Here is a 20,179-nt window from a genome sequence, read left to right as displayed (position 1 = left end):
CTTTTGCTGAAACACTTTGTTCAAGGTTGAAAGTTGAGAAAGTGTGAGATTTCTGGCTGTGTTGAACGATAAAATAGATAGTGCTTAGAATAACCCACCACAATCACAAATAGATTTACCACACAATCTCCAATGCCAAGAGGCATATCTCAGATATAAATCTGATATTGATGGAACCTGTGGCGTTCAGTCAAACAGCAAAATGCTGTTCGGATGCACAGCAAAAACATTTAAACATTGTTTAAGAGGGTCCTGTTAAGCCTCTGTGATCTTTGGATCTTGTTGAATTCTATTTGTGACCCGCCCTCCAATTGTCGGAGCATCAAAATTCAGAAATACGTATGATTCACAGCAGCTGAGCAATACTGTTTGTCTCTCTACTCACCCTCCTTTGATGTAATCAAGGAAAGTCGACTCTGATTCCACTGAGAATGACAGCAGTGTCACCTGCATCGAAAACAAATCAAAAGAGACAAGTGTCTCAACAACAACAAAAATATGCAGATTACACATAATATTCTGTCATGTCAGAAATTGTCCTAATACACCTTGTTTTAGAGATGTGAACGAGGCAGTGGATGAATGCGTGCAAAGTGTCGACCCTTGGGGAGACGATGTTCTCAGGCTGATCTCATAATATAGAGCAATAAGGTGACTCTGGCACAGCCATCAATCAAAGTATGTTGCTCATATCTTATTATCTCTGCTGTGCTACAAATTCCTGCATTAATATTCACTTCCATGATCTCTATCCACCCACACTCCTTTTCTCTACACACAAATATACAGATGTTTACAGTGGCGTGACATTTGGTTTAAATCGTGCGTCTTGACTGGGCTATTTTTCCACATTTAAACGTAATCCTCCACTATTTGTTGATTACAATGAGCCATACGCACAAGCGCTTAAACACGAAAGACCAGTCAAAGGAAAACCGTGCAGCTACAAAGCAAAGCTCTCTTGGTTTTTGAACTTGTTTTAATTAGCATGAGCGTAAAAGGGATACTCATTAATTTGGGAAGACATTTGAAAGCTACTGTGCATGTCTTTGCTTTTCCCATCACATAATCGAACTCAGGAAACCGCCATAATTAAAGGCTCTGTCTGTATGTGCATACATGCGTGTGCAAGCATATGCCCTGATACACATGCGCATACACGCTCACATTGGTAAAAGCCACCACTCACCGTGCCCGAATTTACATATTTCTTCTTCTTCATCTTCTTCTTTGGATTCACCACCTAAGAGCCATTGGAAAATAAATCAGAAATCAAAACGAGCTCAGACAGATGACATTTAAAAGAAGTGGAAAATGCAGAAAATTAAAGTTTTGCTCTGAGTTCACACTGAATTCTCCAGTTGTCAGCCCTAAAATGTATCACAGTTATAAAAAGAAAAGAGTACCAAGGAGTTTCTATGTGGTTGCTGAGGTTTTTTAGCATGTTGCTATATGCGGTTGCTAGGGCCTCCAGGGACGTTGACACTAAGATACTACTGGGATTTTAAAAACTTAGTTGACTAGTTGTTGCGTAAATGGCACTAACTTACAATTTATGAATAGTTCCAAAAAAAGATACACTATATTGCCAAAAGTATTGGGACACCCCATCCAAATCATTGAATTCAGGTGTTCCAATCACTTCCATGGCCACAGGTGTATAAAACTCAGCCATGAAGTGGTAGACCACGTAAAATCACAGAGCGGGGTCAGCGCATGCTGAGGCGCACAGTGCGCAGAAGTCAGCAACTTTCTTCAGAGTCAATAGATACAGACCTCCAAACTTCATGTGGCCTTCAGATTAGCTCAAGAGCAGTGTGTAGAGAGCTTCAAGGAATGGGTTTCCATGGCCGAGAAGCTGCATCCAAGCCTTACATCACCAAGTGCAATGCAAAGCGTCAGATGCAGTGGTGTAAAGCACTCCGCCACTGGACTCTAGAGCAGAGGAGACTTATTCTCTGGATTGACGAATCAAGCTTCTCTGTCTGGCAATCTGATGGACGAGTCTGGGTTTGGTGGTTGTCAGGAGAACGGTACTTGCCTGACTGCATTGTGCCGAGTATAAAGTTTGGTGGAGGGGGATTATGGTATGGGGTTGTTTTTCAGGGGTTGGGCTTGAACCCTTAGTTCCAGTGAAAGGAACTCTTAATGCTTCAGCATACCAAGACATTTTGGACAATTTCATGCTCCCAACTTTGTGGGAACAGTTTGGGGATGGCCCCTTCCTGTTCCAACATGACTGCGCACCAGTGCACAAAGCAAGGTCCATAAAGACATGGATCAGCGAGTTTGGTGTGGAGGAACTTGACTGGCACAGAGTCCTGACCTCAACCCGACAGAACACCTTTGGGATGAATTAGAGCGGAGACTGAGCCAGGCTTTCTCGTCCAACATCACTGCCTGACCTCACGAATACACTTCTAGAAGAATGGTCAAAAATTCCCATAAACACACTCCTAAACCTTGAGGAAAGCCTTCCCAGAAGAGTTGAGGCTGTTATAGCTGCAAAGGCTGGGCCAACTCCATATTAAACCCTACGGATTAAGAATGGGATGTCATTAAATTTCATGTGCATGTAAAGGCAGGCGTCCCAAAACGTTTGGCAATATAGTGTATTTTGAAACTTCTCAGTGTCAGTGTTGTTTTGGACCTCATGACAAAGCAATGAAAAATATCTTATTTTCCACAGAATAAAGAATGTCATACAGATCTGGAATGACATGAGGGGGAATAAATGATGACAGAATTTTCTTATTTTTTTTGGGGGGGGGGACTATAGAAGAAATTGAGCAACATTAAGAGTAATATATAATATATAATACAGATTGAGGGTTATACAGTATTATGTCCATAGCACAGACGATTCAGGAAGAGTTTTGCAGTGAAGTGTATAATAAAGTGTTCCCTATCTATCAGCAACAGTAGTAGTGTTGCTTTACTTCTTACCTTTATTTGACACTTTCATTTACGATCTATGTAATCACAATGATTCCTTCCTGTATATTGCATCCCACATATATTCTGATTGTTAAGAACCATGAAGGAATTCTGGATAGGCTATCCATTTTATTGACAAAAAGGAGCTGGGAAGATAGATTTTGTCAAGATTATTGTCTCGAGAAGAGAGAATGAAAGAGGCAGAGCAAGGAAGAATAAGACAGATAATGATGCTGAAAAGCACACAAATGAAAGTGGAACCATCCAGGCGACCTCTTAGCTGTAAAGGGTGAAGTACAGAAGAAAGAACCAGCGACCCCTGGTCGTCCCCCATTCATGTCACAACACAAAGTAATCAATAGCTCAAATAGACTCTTTGTGCTGAGATGAATGCAAGGATCTGGAGATGAAAAGATTTTTTAAACATGTTCGCTGTTGACTCATGACCAATCACACCTTCACAAAAACCTGAGAGGTGAGATTACAGGGTAGACATGGATAAGATGTAAATCTAAAGACTCTTTAATAGGGCTGTGAATCTTCGGGTATACAGCGATTCAATTCAGAACGATTCGATACGAGACGATTCACATTAAAATTCGATGCGATTCGATTAATTCTATTCGATTCATCGGTTATTGAAATGCTTCCCTCAGTGTGTCTTAGTAAGGGTAAGAATTACACAGTGGCCCTCAGGAGGTCAGAGAGTAAGGGCAAATAACAAACAAAAAAACTTGTCCATTGTTAATGTTAGTTCATGTTAGTTCTCAATGATGCTACATAACTTTATTTTAATAGCCTATACAAATTGGCATTTGAGGAAATTGATAAGCTAAAACTTTAAAAGTATTGTTAGGCCTAGTTCATATATAGTTAACTAGTGAAGGAAAGTGTAACAACCTTATTAAAATGTTCCAGGTACATTAAACATACTAATGCTTACATGGAGAGACTACCCTAGAATATCATGCACTTTCCCAAATAATCCTAAACTAACTTTTTCTTCTCGGAATAGTCCTCTTTGTATGGAGCATTTTCCTTACAATAATTCTGAAAGAAAGCGCGCTGGGTTTCTACTATAGTAACGAACGCAACTTTAATGCGCATCTGATTGATAGATTAACCACGTGCTCTAATTTCAGTGTTGTTAATATTGTTTAGTTTGTTATTTCAGCAGTTTCCTTTGTACATTCAGTTTAACGACATTAAGTTCATAATTTCATTTATCATTCATTGAACTGTGGGTATGCATTTAGACACTTACACTTAAACTTCTCAGGTAATGTCAATGACCGATTTCCTTAAAACTTCAGCATTTTATCTTATCAAAAATAGCGGCAACGTTTTCACGCAATGAAAGCGTTTTATTTCAACAGTAGTGACCACGCAATGACTTGGCAGCTTTATCAATGGCTTGAGCGGTTTGACTCAGAACTATTGCTGTTTTAATATAGAGCAGTCATCTGCTCATGTGAATAGCAGCGGCCGTCCTGAGGAGAGCTACATGGGCTACGGACTGAGCGCGAGAGCCTGTAAAGAGTGCATCCGCGCGTATCTGGAAGAGAGCTGTGAGGGTGCAAATGTACGACGATCAACGTCTCCAACAATTTGCGCATGAAGTAATTTAATGTTTATATATTTTAAAGCACTGAATCGCCATGAAATCATGATTGATCCGATTCTTAGAATTTTACATTGATTATCTGCCTAAATTAATGATTCAAGATTCAAAAAACATGTTTAAAGATCGATGCATATGCATCGTCAGGATTTGTATTCGATGCATTGAGGAAATGAGTGAATTGTTACACCCCTTCTCTTTAATGTATAAAAAGGTGCTCCAGGCAAAACAACCTCTAGTGTTGAGGAATATTCTTACCCTATATAATACACCAGAACTCATTCCAAGGTCAATAAACAGACTTGACACTTTTGGTTAAGCCTCGACTGTATACCGCTACCTCTCAAAGAGACACTATGAATGTTTGATCAACCCTGATTGCAGAGCTCTCAACAACATTTTCACAGACCACCTGAATCACTGCTTCATCTGCCATGAGATATTTTATAATGTGTTGGTGATGTGTAGGCATCAGCACATTAGAAGGTATGAGTGCTGGGAATGCTTGTAATATCAGATACCATCCTTTGGGAAGGGAATGGTAAATCACCGTAATAATTCAGAATCCCAGGAACACTGTCATAATAATTCTCATTTGCATGATTACCATGTGCTTTAATGACTGCACTGTCTAAGCAGTTACCAGAGAAATACAAAGAAGATACTTTTAGGTACCTGCAACATTTCAGGAGGATGGGGGTGGTCGGCAACAATAGAAAGGAGTACGAAATATCCATAAAAAAGAATCAAAATTAGAATTAGAAATAGAAAAACATAGGACTCATGCATTGAACTTTTATACTGTGTCTCTTAGATTGAGGAATCAGTTTTAAATTAAGAATTCAAATATTTGGAGGGGATTTAGAGGGAGATTTATGAAAAATTAAAGCATCCGTATTTGACTTGCTTCATCATTTTGAGTAATTTTGACCCAGAAACACTTTTTGAGTTTTATGTACTGAATAAAAAAGAAAAGTCTGCTTTCTAAGGATAAAGTTATCTCTCTAACAACTTTTTTAAGATATATGATCTGCTGCTGACATATAAGGAATATGTAACTTGCTCCAGCATCTTGAGTCTTTTTGACCCAGAAAAATATTTCCAATTATATAATTATTATCTTTCTAACAATGTTTTGATATACAGTCTGTTGCTGACCAATAGTGATTTAAATGGTAGCTTTAATATAACGCGCCCCTATTAGACTTTTTCGGATATTACTTCTCATGTAGTGTGATTGTAAGTTAAAATGCAGAAAAATGGAGATATTGACTCCCAAACAACAAAATCTATTCTGAACTGCCCAAAACAAGTTGTCAGTAATTCCAGTCTTACTTCCAGCATTAACCTACATAGGTTTGTAACAAATTTGTATAATGCCCACCTAGGTGGGCTGCCCACAAACAACGTCTACTTTAAACCTTAAACACTGTAGTTGTACCTGAGACTGGAAGAGTTTTGTTCGTGTGGTCGACATGTCGAGAAGACGCTGTTTTCTGTGCTGCCAAAGCAAATCCACTTTACATGCACTTCCAAAGGATGAGGACTCGTGCTGGAATTGATACAGTAAAACCGACGACATTGTTACTGTTCGTATCACTGTGTATCAAGTGCTGAGGAAGATTTGGAGCTGAAGTTCAGATATGGTCATGGCCGTTTGGTTTCTGAAACGCAATGTAAGCGGTTGACCAATCACAACAGACTGGGCCATTTGACCAATCAGAGCAGAGTAGGCTCTTGGAAAGGTGGGGTTTAGAGCAGTGTTTCTCAACCGGTGGGTCGTGACCCAAAAGTGTGTAATCAAAGAATCAACAACAACAACAACAACAACAACAACAACAACAACAACAACAACAACAACAACAACAACAACAACAACAACAAACCTTAATTTTATATGTTTTTTTTTTTTTTTCCAGAGCATGGCTTTTATTTTGAAAGACGTGTGTGAAAGCTGTTGACTCTTCTGTAAGACACACTTTAATAAAGAGTGTCTGAGAAAAATGCAATGTCCTGATTGAGTATCTCCTGTCAGACTAGATGTTAGGCTGTATGTCAATGTCATTTTTCTAACTTTATTTTTATATCTTGCTACTGAAAGAAGTCTCTCACCTCAGAAAAATACTGTCCTATCCTGTCAGACATTATAGGGGCCGTTCACATGCCGTGTCTTTTGCATGTTCAAGTTTGTTATTTTAAAAGTAGACGCATGAGAAGCACGCTCACAATAGAGTGACTAATGCGATAATGCGGAGGCGTGCGCTGTATAAAGAGTAGGGGTGTGACGAGATCTCGTGTCACGAGATCTCGCGAGACTAATATGTGATTTCTCGTTGATGCGAAAAGTAGTCTTGTGATATTGCCATGACAGAGTGTTAGGATGATTATTGAAGATTATGCCTCCACTGTCATTTTGCTTTGTATTTAAATAAAAAACATTTAATTCAGTTGGATAACGGTCGCCGCCGCTCCATATTCACAGAGTACGCGCGATAGCTGAAAGTGAAAGTAAACGCGAGCGCATTCAAATGCAATTTCAATACCCCGCATTTTGAAAGCGGCTCCCTGATGAATACAGATATCTCTCAATATGAAAGCTATTTCAGGCTCTGTGTAGTTGTAACCATCTCTTAGCTCTGTATTAAAGAAAAAATTGGTCTTATTTGCACTTTGAATATTGAGAGGGTGCGATTATGGTTGCACTTAGTTTTCTCTTAATCTTATTAAGCGCAAACAATAAGGTTTCATTTGTTAACATTAGTTAATGCACTGTGAACTATCATGAACTAACAATGAATGACTATTTTTATTAACTAACATAAACAAAGATTAATAAATACTGTAGCAAATATATTGCTGTTAGTTGATGTTGGTTAATACATTAATGTTAATAAATGAGACCTTATTGTAAAGTGTTACCATTTTTATTTATACTGTTTTTATTTCTATGATCAGTTTGTGTAAAGGAGTTCAGTTAGGAGGTCAGAAGTTGTAGAAGCTCATAAATCATGTACAGTAAGGTCTGAAGAGACTGAAATCATACAGAAGAGAAGTCAGTCAGTTGAGTTAGTAGCAAAACCTTTTACAGTACTTGAGTATTGTTGTCTTTTACTGCATATGATAATTCATACTCAGAAAGTAGAACTGAAATGACATTCATTACAAGATGATTAGTTAAAACATTTCAAATACACCTGCAGAATATTTTTTCTAGTCATGTATTTCGTCATTGAGGATTTCTTAAAAATAGCGTGTAAAAATCTTGTCTCGTCTCGTGAACTTAATCTCAAGTCTCGTCTCGTGAGATACCTGTCTCGTCATACCATTAATAAAGAGTGAATTAAATTATGAGCATGCAACATCGTAGTTACGTTGTCAATTAGTAAGTCATGATATTACCAAAAAGTAACAATAAATTACATAACTGGTACATTCTGTGTTAGCTGGGCATGCAGGTATGATGTTCAATCCATTCATCAGAATCAGAGTCCATATCTTTTATTAACAGTTCATGTTAGTATTGTGTATTTACCATAGTAACTGTAGTTCCCTTTCGAATGGGAACTTGCACTGCATCTAAATAAGATGCTATGGGGAGCATCATCAGCGTGATCCACGAGTGTGATAGGGTTTTCAACACAGCACAAGGGTTAAAGGTGGTGTCTATTATAATAGTAACTGACACAGCCAGACCTTTGAGTACTTCCCTTTCCTTGTTTAGTGTGTGAAGCTTTGGTTTTGGCCTTTTCAATGACAGTTGTCAGGTGCATCTGAGTTGGGGAAGCTTTTTGACTCCGGCAGTTAAGTCCATTAAGTCATCATGTTTCTGCTCATTGTGGTAGCGCTTCAACACAGCTGATGTGGCAGACACTCCCCTCAGCATGATGTAGTGGGTATTTGTTCCCTATAGGGTCTTATTCAGATGCAGTGTGAGTTCCTATTCAAAAGGGAATGTCTTGGGTTCCAAATGTAACCATGGGTCCCTGAGAAGGGGAATAAGACACTGCATCTCATTGCCATGCTTCAGGTAGGCCTACCCACGTCTCCTTTAGACAAAGAAGTTGATGACGTGTCCTACAGATGCCCAGTTATAACCATGGTCACACCAGTAGTGACGTCATGTACTGTTGCATGCCAATGAGACTGTCACTTTGAGACACGTGCGTCAGACGTCGGTCACGCTAATGACATTCCCCATAGTGACTTATTCAGATGCAAGTGTCTCATGTCCCTTCTCAGGGAACCATGGTTGGATTTGGAACTTGAGACATTTCCAAAATGCCACTTTATTTTATTTTCTATATTTTAATGACTGTGGTGGCTCATACCAACACACTAATTTTATTATATTAACAAAAACTAGTTTGGGACTGCTATTTAATAGCCTTACCTTATACTGTTTATTCTTACAGTTAATGTATATGTTAAGTACTTGTGTGTGTGTCAACCATTTTTGTGAAATAAATTTGCTTGGTTTTTAAAAGCAAGTTTATTATAATTTTCAGTATAATTAATTTTTTAGGAATTTGGTCAAATTTGGGTTGCGGCTTAATGACCATGGGAAAATGTGGGTCCCATGGCCAAGCCAGTTGAGAACCACTGATTTAGAGAGACTGGATCCTTTATTGAATTCGTTTCAGAGACTGTGAGAAAAGAGCTGATGATGCAACGTACAGTATATTATGAGAAAATGTAACTGTTTTTGACCCCCTCTGCCCCCCCCCAACCCCACAAAAATCATTATTTAACAGAATTACGAGATTGACATCTCACCTCATACACATTGAACTGGCTCTGACCTCGGGCTAACTCTCTGTAGCTGGTGGTGAATTCACCAATGAAATCATGGCTAAAAGGATGAGAAGATTCACAGATTGACTACAGTGAAATGTCACTGCACAAAACTCTTTGTTATTCACATTAAAAGCCATTTATCAGCTTACCTCCCATCACGGTCCCAGTCATACACTTCCACTTTGATTGTTCTGGAAAACAGAAAAAAGCCCAGATGTGTTTGACAAATCAAAACATTAGGAACCTGCATGCACTGTCTGTGTGCCAACACAGCCAAAACTTAAAGACTGACTGCAATTTGGACAGCATAATTCCTGAACAATATCACTGTGGTGTTCAGCATCTCTACACTAAACACCTGAATTGGCTCTTTAAAATGCTTTAAGTGCAATCGACTTCATTGTGCACCTGTATACTTATAATGTTCTTCTCCATTATTTGATAAATTACTTTTTTACTTTTTTGATCATTACCATGAACAATAGAAAATGTAAGAACGTGTGCAAGAACATTTATTTTTATAAAATTTGGTTTACCACCTGCTTTCCATGGGCAGGAATAATGCATCATTAATTGCATCAGGAAAACATAGGTGGGCTTCGTATATACTGTATGATGAACTTAATTTACATAAAATAATAATATATAAATTGTAACATATTTAGAGATGAGTTTAGCATGTACAGGATGATGAAATGGATACCTTTGTTAATTTAGCTGTTATAGCAAAAAAAAGCCCCAGGGTACACTTATCCCAATATTTTTTGCAGAACATCTAACATATATCAGACATTAATTAAAAAAGTTTTTTTTTTTTTTTTTTTTTAATTATTATTAAATAACAGAACCATAAAAAAACTAATATCCAGCATAATATTAATTCACAAATCACAATTATCTACTGACAGAAAAAAAAAAAAAATAATAAAAAAGAGAAGATAATTTAAGCTCAACTGTTGGAATAAATCTCACAAATATTGATTTAACTAAATGTCATCTTAACACATTAATTGAATTTCTATCAAAAGAAAATTACAGGTGATTAAAAGTTAGAGAGTGTTCATCTTACCCAACATTTAACACTTTTAAGTACAACACATAATAGTGACAAAATCAGCCTTTTCCTGGAAAATAATGAACATTATGTTGTGTTGATTCAGGGGGATTCCATGGCTAAATAATTCAGAAACTTGTGCAAGACTTGCATCTTGATGCTAAGGCCTAAATTGAGTCATCAGTCACAATTAAACAAAAGCAGCACAGGTCGGCGAATGCATCCTGTGGCAGGTGTTCGCTCAACGGCTTACTTCAACACGATTTTCTGAAAAAATAAATAAATAAATAAATAAAAAGCTAGCTACTTCCCATATTAATGAAGACGAAACAGAGTCTCCTAAAGCTTGCTCGTCAGTACGACTGAGAGGCATATCAGAAAACTCTATAGACCGGCAAAAAAATCTGTTCTTGTTTACTTCCTATCTGCAAACAGTCCAGAACTCCCACACAAATCATTACAGCCGTTTATGGAGAATGTGGATAATTCTTATGAGTACACTGACAAAGTCAATGCCCAGAGGGCTCAGTGTTTCTGGAATAAAAGCGCAAATGAATGTCCTGGGGTGGCTGGCTCAGTTCTGCTGAGCAGTCTTGATGTTTTTTTTTTTTTTGATTGGGTAAGCAAATGAGTGGGCTAATATGTCCCTAAATATCAGTAAATTCCTTGAGCAGTTAATCTCGTTCATGTCATTCCAAAACCTGCATGACTGCATTCTTCTGGGGAACATAAAATAATATATTTTGGGTTTGTTTGGCCAAACATTTAAAGTCAACAGGTTCTAATGTTGTTTTGGACCCCGCTGATTTTCAATGTATGGACAAAAACATTGTTCAAAACTTACAGAAAAAGGACAGTCATGCAGCTTCAGAATCACATGAGGGTGAGTAAATGATGACAGAATTGTTACTTTTGGGAACTATCAACTAAGGAACCATTGTTTTAAGTGGGTACCTGCTTTACTGATAAAGTGAAACTCTATCTGAAAAACTTTTTTCACCTCAACACTATCCTTTGACTTGTAGGCAAAAGTTTTGCCCACCTTACTAGCAAGGCAAAGCTAACACAAAATATCAGAAAATCTGTAGTCGAGGAAGTAAAGCAGCTAAAAAGCGCTCCCTCCGCGGAATTGTGGGCGGTAGCGTCTTTTGACGTTCGTTATCTTCAAAGTAGTGAGTCAGCACCTCTCTGAGCATCTGTCACCTGGGCGTCATGTTCCCTGACAGTAAGAGAGTGCAGCCGCCAAGACGGCTCCCTAGGCAGCTGTCTATCAAGCCTCACAACAGAGGAGAAGAAAATAGATTGCGCTCTGAGCCCAAACAGAGAGGACGGGAGGCGGGGAAGGAGCGGTGCAGAAGATATTTAAGGCTGAAGGTACAATCCAGAGCTGTTTTTAATTCCCATACACTGACCTCAAACCAAAATGTTGATCCGAGTTTCTCAACGCTTCAGGCGTCGCATGAAAAACGTGCTGTGTGGGACTGGAAAGCCACACAGAATGTCAACACCAGTGTTTACTGCAAAACTGTGGCAGTCTCTTGGTAAAACATTCATATATTTTGAGTTGCATTTTCAAACTCTGTTTGACAGTTGTCATTTGAAAGAGGAACATCAGTGAAAATTTGATTCCTCCAGAAATTCTGAAAAACTTTAGCCTAAGGTTTTCATAGATAAAACAAGGCAAATATCCTCTCCAAGGTTTATTCTTAGTCTAAAGTAGAACATCTGTGATTCATTTAATTACCGTCTCAAATTAACTGAGATCAGAATAAAACCATGGAGACGTGTGGGGGATGTTTCATATCTACTCTTCTGAAGCTTGGAATAAAATGGATGCACACTGACATCTATTTTAATGGAACTATAATTTGTTACCATCTCTATAAATGCATGGGTGATACACTGACACTGTCCGCTTTGGGAACTTCATTCACAAAGATCGGCGCAGTCCCCCAGGCCAAAGGAGACAACCGCCTGTGGTGGCATTGCAACATCATGTAATTTATGTTCCATATATATTCACTGTCCTGGTTTATTTCCCTGCTGTTAGCGCTCTTTCATGATGTGTATGGCCTGTCAAAGATATGGCCGTGGCTGATGGAGTGCCAGGGCTCTGAAGTATGAGGAGCCAGAGCAGACAGCCGGATACTGAAAGAGATGTGCTGAAAGCATTTTTATATTCGAAATGAAATAGGGATAGTTCACCCAAAACTGAAAATTCTGTCATCAATTACTTACTCTCAGCGAAAGTCAATGGAGTCCATAACAACAACAGACCACATTGATTTTCATTGTATGGACAAAAAAACAGTTCAAAATATCTTCTTTTGTGTGAATTAATAGAGTGCTGCACAGGTGATGCATTTTTAGGCCAATTCAGAAGTTCGCATCACCCTGTTTTCCCTGACAAAAACTGGATTTTTCCAGTGGATATTGGATTATTGCAGAAAATAAGGTCTAATTCTTACACAACTTTTATACATTTTGAAGCCTAAATGCAATCCGCAAAAATAAAAGTCTGAACATAAGCTATAAACAAATCTTATTTTAACAAACCAACTCTTTCAATCCTTATTTTAAGACCATATTCCCTCAAAGTTTGAGTTATAATAGTTTGCAAGAGCATGATTATAAACACAAAGAGGCTGTGAAAGTGACTAGATGAGTTTATCTGTTCGGCTGATGACGGTTAACGTCCCCGAAAACCTCTGTAGTCCCATTTAGACACTTGTATGACTTCAGATTTTATAAAGTCGACATTTATGTGTTTAATGTTGAGTCAGCGTCGACTAGTCAATGATGGCGCCTTTAATGAACAAATAAAGGGCCGTTCACAAAGAACGCGTTTTTCCATTCCAATGCACTACTTTTCCATTGTTCTTCTATGTAAATACATGCTAGACGGATGTGTATATAACAAGCTGTTCTAAAAATGCGGTGCTCAAGTTTTTAAAAAAGCGTCTCAAGACCTTGCATTTTTTTCCTATTCCACTTCCCGCATTTCACGTTTTTTAATGCAAAATGCGTTCTGTGTGAACGACCTTGAGCTGAGACTGGTACGCGGGTTGCCTTGTGCACAGCTATGGCATATGACACAGCGCTGCCCACAAGCCTATTGCTCCTACATACGTTTATTTTATCAGTTCTTTTGTCTTTGGGTCGTTATATTTCTCACAGATTTCTGCTTGGTCTAAAGCAGATACAGATAAAGTTACACAGTAAAGATTACATTTATATGAATGCATAATTGAGAGAGCAGTTGCGTGTGAATTAATTCTACCTGGCAGCGTCTCTCTACTAATAGTGAAGCTGTGTGTTTTAGTTAATAAGAAATATATGGTAGAACTTTTCAGTTTCTAAGCTATTTTATTGATAAATCACAGAACACTGGTGACAATAATGATTCTGTATGCGCGCGATCTATCTGAACGTGATCTGCGCATTACTGTCTGTGTGTGTGTGCATTATGTAGCCACGTAGTTTAGAATGGCAACTAACTTACTTGTACAATAAGCGGTTTAAAACATGCATTTATCCGATCAATATTGAGCATCCAGATGGTATAATCAAATATATCTTGTGAAGCGCTCTTGTAGAATGCATTTATTTGTCATTAACGGTTAGATACAGAGTGTAAAGGTAGACTTCAAAGATTTCTTATCCTGTTGCACCCTCTATAGGCCATGACCAGCGACTAGTCGACATAATGCTTAAAGCCGCAAACACACTTAATGATTCTAAGGCCGATTATGAATGTAAATTGATACTTATGACTGATCGTGCTCAAACGCGTCCAGTCAGAGCCAGTTGCGTTGAGTCTGCGATTACAGTCGGTGTTCAAATTCCATGTGTAAGTATATAAATCTGCTTCAGTCGCAGGAAACAATCGCTGTATGTTGAGCACAGTCTTAGAATGTTTTAGCTAGTCGTTAAATGTGTGCCCGGCTTAAAGCATCATGGCAGAGCATTAAAGTCAACTAGTCGATTAGTCGGCACAACCCATACCTTTTACAAGACAAGTAAAAGCTTTAAAAAAATCACAAGCCAGGTATTAAGGATGTACAGGTGTTGGTCATATAATTAGAATATCATCAAAAAGTTTATTTCACTAATTCCATTAAAAAAGTGAAACTTGTATATTATATTTATTCATTACACACAGACCGATATATTTCAAATGTTTATTTCTTTTAATTTTGATGATTATAACTGACAACTAAGGAAAATCCCAAAATCAGTATCTCAGAAAATTAGAATATTACTTAAGACCAATAAAAAGAAAAGATTTTTAGAAATCTTGGCCGACTGAAAAGTATGAACATGAAAAGTATGAACATGTACAGCACTCAATACTTAGTTGGGGCTCCTATTGCCTGAATTACTGCAGCAATGTGGCATGGCATGGAGTCGATCAGTCTGTGGCACTGCTCAGGTGTTATGAGAGCCCAGGTTGCTCTGATAGTGGCCTTCAGCTCTTCTGCATTATTGGGTCTGGCATATCTCATCTTCCTCTTCACAATACCCCATAGATTTTCTATGGGGTTAAGGTCAGGCGAGTTTGCTGGCCAATTAAGAACAGGGATACCATGGTCCTTAAACCAGGTACTGGTAGCTTTGGCACTGTGTGCAGGTGCCAGGTCCTTTTGGAAAATGAAATCTGCATCTCCATAAAGTTGGTTAGCAGCAGGAAGCATGAAGTGCTCTAAAACTTCCTGGTATACGGCTGCGTTGACCTTGGACCTCAGAAAACACAGTGGACCAACACCAGCAGATGATATGGCACCCCAAACCATCACTGACTGTGGAAACTTTACACTGGACCACAAGCCACGTGGATTGTGTGCCTCTCCTCTCTTCCTCCAGACTCTGGGACCCTGATTTCCAAAGGAAATGCAAAATTTACTTTCATCAGAGAGCATAAATTTGAACTGCTCAGCAGCAGTCCAGTCTTTTTGTCTTTAGTCCAGGCGAGACACTTCTGACGCTGTCTGTTGTTCAAGAGTGGCTTGACTCAAGGAATGCGACATCTGAAACCCATGTCTTGCATTCGTCTGTGCGTAGTGGTTCTTGAAGCACTGACTCCAGCTGCAGTCCACTCTTTGTGAATCTCCCCCACATTTTTGAATGGGTTTTGTTTCACAATCCTCTCCAGGGTGCGGTTATCCCTATTGCTTGTACATTTTTTTCTACAACATCTTTTCCTTCCCTTCGCCTCTCTATTAATGTGCTTGGACACAGAGCTCTGTGAACAGCCAGCCTCTTTTGCAATGACCTTTTGTGTCTTGCCCTCCTTGTGCAAGCTGTCAATGGTCGTCTTTTGGACAACTGTCAAGTCAGCAGTCTTCCCCATGATTGTGTAGCCTACAGAACTAGACTGAGAGACCATTTAAAGGCCTTTGCAGGTGTTTTGAGTTAATTAGCTGATTAGAGTGTGGCACCAGCTGTCTTCAATATTGAACCTTTTCACAATATTCTAATTTTCAGAGATACTGAATTTGGGATTTTCCTTATTTGTCAGTTATAATCATCAAAATTAAAAGAAATAAACATTTGAAATATATCAGTCTGTGTGTAATGAATGATTATAATATACAAGTTTCACTTTTTGCATGGAATTAGTGAAATAAATCAACTTTTTGATGACATTCTAATTATATGACCAGCACCTGTATTTTGTCACAGTCACTAATTAGAGTGCCACCAGAGGGCACTCCACTCAGGAATATTGTTATTAGTACACAGACTACATTTCTAATATGGCAATAATATAGCAATAATTTTTATTTTGGAGTGAACAATAAGTTGCAGCTCATCATTCCTTGTTTTTTTTTTGTTTGTTTGTTTTTTGCACCTCTAGTGGCAGAAAATGGAAATGCAAAAATAATGACTGTTACAAATGTTTCTATTGCTATTGGTGGAACAAACAGGTAGTCTCTTGCCACTGACCAGTGTTGAAGGTCTTTGTCCCTCTTTTTTGAATGCAGGCACTATAAAATGCCTCACTTCCTGATTTGGCATGGCATTTGGCACATTTCAGTGCTGTATTGCAGCGTGGTGCCTGTCATGAAAGATTAACCCTGGAAAGCAGCTAGAGCACAGAAGCAAGAACGCAATTTTGTGACACATGGTTTTGGTTCCCCAAGCTGATTGGTCATGACAGGGTGGTGACCCTCACTTTGGGTTGCCAACCATTATGTATAATACGGAATCATATCGTATTTAAGACATCAAAGTAGCATTCTGTATTAACCCTTTAAGCCCTGAAGGCATTTTTAGAGTTGATAGAGTGATAAGTATTCACTAAGTTACAGTTCATTTTTTGAGGACTATCAGATTGGACTTCACTCAGGAGGGAGGACATATCACACATCATGTTAGTTTTCTTTATTTTGCAAAAAGCACAACATTTTGTTTTTACTTTGAGTGTATACAAATAAAAAAAAGACATTCCACAGTTTATAATAATATATAACTCTTATTTTTACGTCCAAAATTGCCGGAGTATTTTTAGTCTCTTTCACACTGGTGAGAAAAAACCGAGGTGGTATTGCCGGCACGACCATCCGGCCTCTATGAAAGAACTGGGTAATACAAGATAACTACATGGGTTAAGCTTAGGTTTAGAGGTAGGTTCAGGGTCATTACCCAGTCATTGCAATTACATAGTATGTACATGGGGGAAAGGACTGTAAAATAAAGTAATACCAAAATTAAAAAAAAAAAAAAAAAATTAAAAAAAAAAAAAATTTAAACCAACGGTTGGGTTTGTCCATATCTGACCCAAACAATGGAATGAAACAACCCAACATTTTTGGGGGTGGGCAGGCAGAGCATGCAGTACTGTAAGTACTCAGTAAGCTCTTAGGCAAGTTCTCTTTATCTTTCTTTTTGAATTAATTATAGCAGTCTCAGGAGTATATAGGGAGGCAAGGGTCAAGTTCACAACTGACATTTAGTTGTTCCCCTGAGATTTATGAGGTAACCATGGAGACAATCTGCTGGCATGATCACAACCTCATATAAACTTAACATATTTTAGTTACATTATACATCATTGTTTCTGATGTTTAGCCATTGTTGGTATGTCAATTTCTTTTGAATAAGCATTTTAAAGCACATATTGGCTGGCCTATTCTTTTCATCACACTTGTTGTTATTAAATATAACTAAAATCAATGTTTAAGTATAAAATGACTAAAACAGAAATAAAAATAAATGAAACCTAAACAGAAATATAAAATAATGAAAATGACAAAAAGCACATAACAAAATGATTAAAACGTAAACTAAAAATTAAATTTAAAATGAAAACTGAATATATAAAAATAAAATCTAATTAAAAATATTAAAGATGTAATTGTTTGAAAGCATAAAAATACCATAATAAGTTTGCAGAAACAAGTTCACATACTTGTTGAAAAACAATGCTACAGCAAGTTGTTCTGCTTTGAAATGTGCGTTCAGTGTCGGAATGTCTGTCTTTGTTTTGGTCTATGTGATCCCGCCCACTTGCCAATTTATTCAATAGTATAGTTCGTCACCTCGGGTTGCCAGTTGGAGGAAAACACAGCGTTTTCTAGCCAAGGAAGCCAGCAAACAAACTGGGTCAGAGATCGCAGATTCTACCGGACCTAAAAAGCCTTGGCATCCATCTAAAATCTCTGTGAATCAGAACATTTTGAAACATGGATAAATCATCTTGCCTTCCATTGTCAACTGCGCTCACTCCTGTTGCTGGCAACTTGCATTGAGTCTGAGGAGGAGCGGGAGGGGGAAACAACTCTCTTCCACCACTAGCTCTCAATAGTACATGCTGCACCTTTAATAAATACTACTGTAGTGTCTCAGCCATGTATCATTCATCCCTTCACCAGAGGGAGCCATCACAAGAAGAAGAAGAAGAAAAAGAACAAGCCATCACTGTGAAGTATTGCCAGTTCACCTGCATACCAGGTGTTTCTATTACTACCATCTTGTCTCGTGTGCATGAACCTTTCACTGTTCTCAGGATGTCTTTGGATTTGTTTGCTGTTGGACTGCCTCTTTGGGTTTCTTGATTTCTGCCTGGACATTGACTACATTTTCCCGTTTAATGTTTGGTTTGTTTGCTCTGGACTTGCTGATTTGTTTAATAAACTCTAGCAAATGGATTCTAAAATGCCTCCAGTAGTGGATCCGTTAAAACTATATTAGTTTACAAATAATACTAATTTAACTACAATAAACAAGATGTATTTTTTACTGTTAGCCACAGTGGAATGAAATGTAATTGCAAAAATAATGACTGTTTCATAAAACTGTTTATATGTGGGAGTTTCTTAAAGGGGTGGTTAAATGCGATTTCACTTTTTTAACTTTAGTTAGTGTGTAATGTTGCTGCTTGAGCATAAACAGTATCTGCAAAGTTACAGCGCTGAAAGTTCAATGCAAACAGAGATATTGTCTTTTAAATGGCTCTGGATTACACTGGGCCCGATAACCAATCTGAGCACATTGCGTATGTCAGAGGGAGCGGCTTCATAGAAGCAGGAAGTCAAATGAGCCGTTCAAATGACAGTGGAAACAGAGGTGTAGAATAAAGGTAAAATATATGAAAAATACAGCGTTTCCAAAAAAACGAAGCATTAAGACATGTTAACCTGTGCCCCAAGAACACAATCAAACCTAGAAAAAAAACACTTTAAACAATAGCAATTTTTGGGTCTTAAAAGACACTTTTTACACTCAATATATTTGGACTAATATTTGCACTATAAATGCACCAGAGGACAATTCTGGAAGGAGGACAGTTCATAAACAACATTTCCACTACAATGTCATTTTCATTTGTTGAGGACTATTTTTTGGAATAAAGGCTAAGGTTAATTTCATAGCTAGCATTTTATATACACTAATTTCCCAAACCTAAATAATATTTTCACACTTTTTCGATAATTTGACAAAATTACAGCTCGGATGGAAATGCACAATACAATATTCTGTTCAGAAATGATTTTTCTTTATTTTCCTCACACATCCAACTGAGGCTCATTGGAAGAACGTGCCTGTGGCAACATTTCGGCAAAATGATATTATTATGCTTCTTGCGCATTTCCTGCAAATTTGCGACATCAAATTTATGTGCTAAATGTAAACTGAAAAATTCTGTCGACATTTGAGAAATCTTATCTACAAATGACATTTCCATCAGCTATATCGCTAAACATTTTGAAGCGTTAAACCTTTTTTCGCCAAATAATCCTTTGATAGAAACCTGGCTAATGTTTACAAAAGCAAATGTGAGATAACTTGAAACCAAGTGACATTTTAGCTTGCTTCACGGGACTCGCAAGTACAACACTGTACAAAGTGAGCTACCGAGCCAGTTTACTACATCAGAAAAGCCACTCATATTAAGCTGGTTATGTGACACAAACGTTAAAATGTATTTGTAAACAAATCATGCATTATTGTAAAAGTATTTTGCGATCATAACATAATCTACCCTTGCAACCATAATTTGTGTTCCTGCAAGTTAATGCACTGCCACTGTAACCTCTCAGGTCCTACTCACCCCACTCCAAGTGGACCTCAAACCCGGATCTCCAGTGTGAGAGGCGGGCGCACTAACAAGGAGGCTAAAGACCGCAGACTCTAGCATCAGTCGCTTGTGCGCCTCTTGAGGCAAGGGGAATCAGGTTTATCTACACAGCTCTTACTAGCTGGTCTCCGTTACACCACTAGTGTTCATTTCGGCTGGAAACTTGAGTGAATAGGGTTTTGGAGTTTTGCAC

General features: G+C 38.1%; 1 protein-coding gene across 11 annotated transcripts in view; it reads right to left on the bottom strand.

Annotated features, from left to right (window-relative positions):
• The window catches only part of LOC137021752 (copine-5), a 349,050-nt gene that overhangs the window by 45,190 nt on the left and 283,681 nt on the right, over positions 1-20,179 (bottom strand). For 7 of the 11 annotated variants that reach the window (XM_067388638.1, XM_067388631.1, XM_067388635.1 and 4 more), the window contains 5 exons: positions 9,502-9,543; positions 9,332-9,407; positions 6,000-6,110; positions 1,190-1,243; positions 386-447 (listed from right to left, as the gene is read on the bottom strand). In XM_067388638.1, coding sequence (XP_067244739.1) covers positions 386-447; positions 1,190-1,243; positions 6,000-6,110; positions 9,332-9,407; positions 9,502-9,543 — 345 coding nt within the window. The remainder of the gene's footprint in view (positions 1-385; positions 448-1,189; positions 1,244-5,999; positions 6,111-9,331; positions 9,408-9,501; positions 9,544-20,179) is intronic. The other 4 variants (XM_067388636.1, XM_067388637.1, XM_067388646.1 and 1 more) reach the window with 1 other exon arrangement.

Source organism: Chanodichthys erythropterus, chromosome 6 (genome assembly GCF_024489055.1).
Source record: "Chanodichthys erythropterus isolate Z2021 chromosome 6, ASM2448905v1, whole genome shotgun sequence".
Lineage (NCBI taxonomy): Eukaryota > Metazoa > Chordata > Actinopteri > Cypriniformes > Xenocyprididae > Chanodichthys > Chanodichthys erythropterus.
Note: the sequence above shows the minus strand (reverse complement) of the source record. Positions and strands in the feature narration are given on the sequence as shown.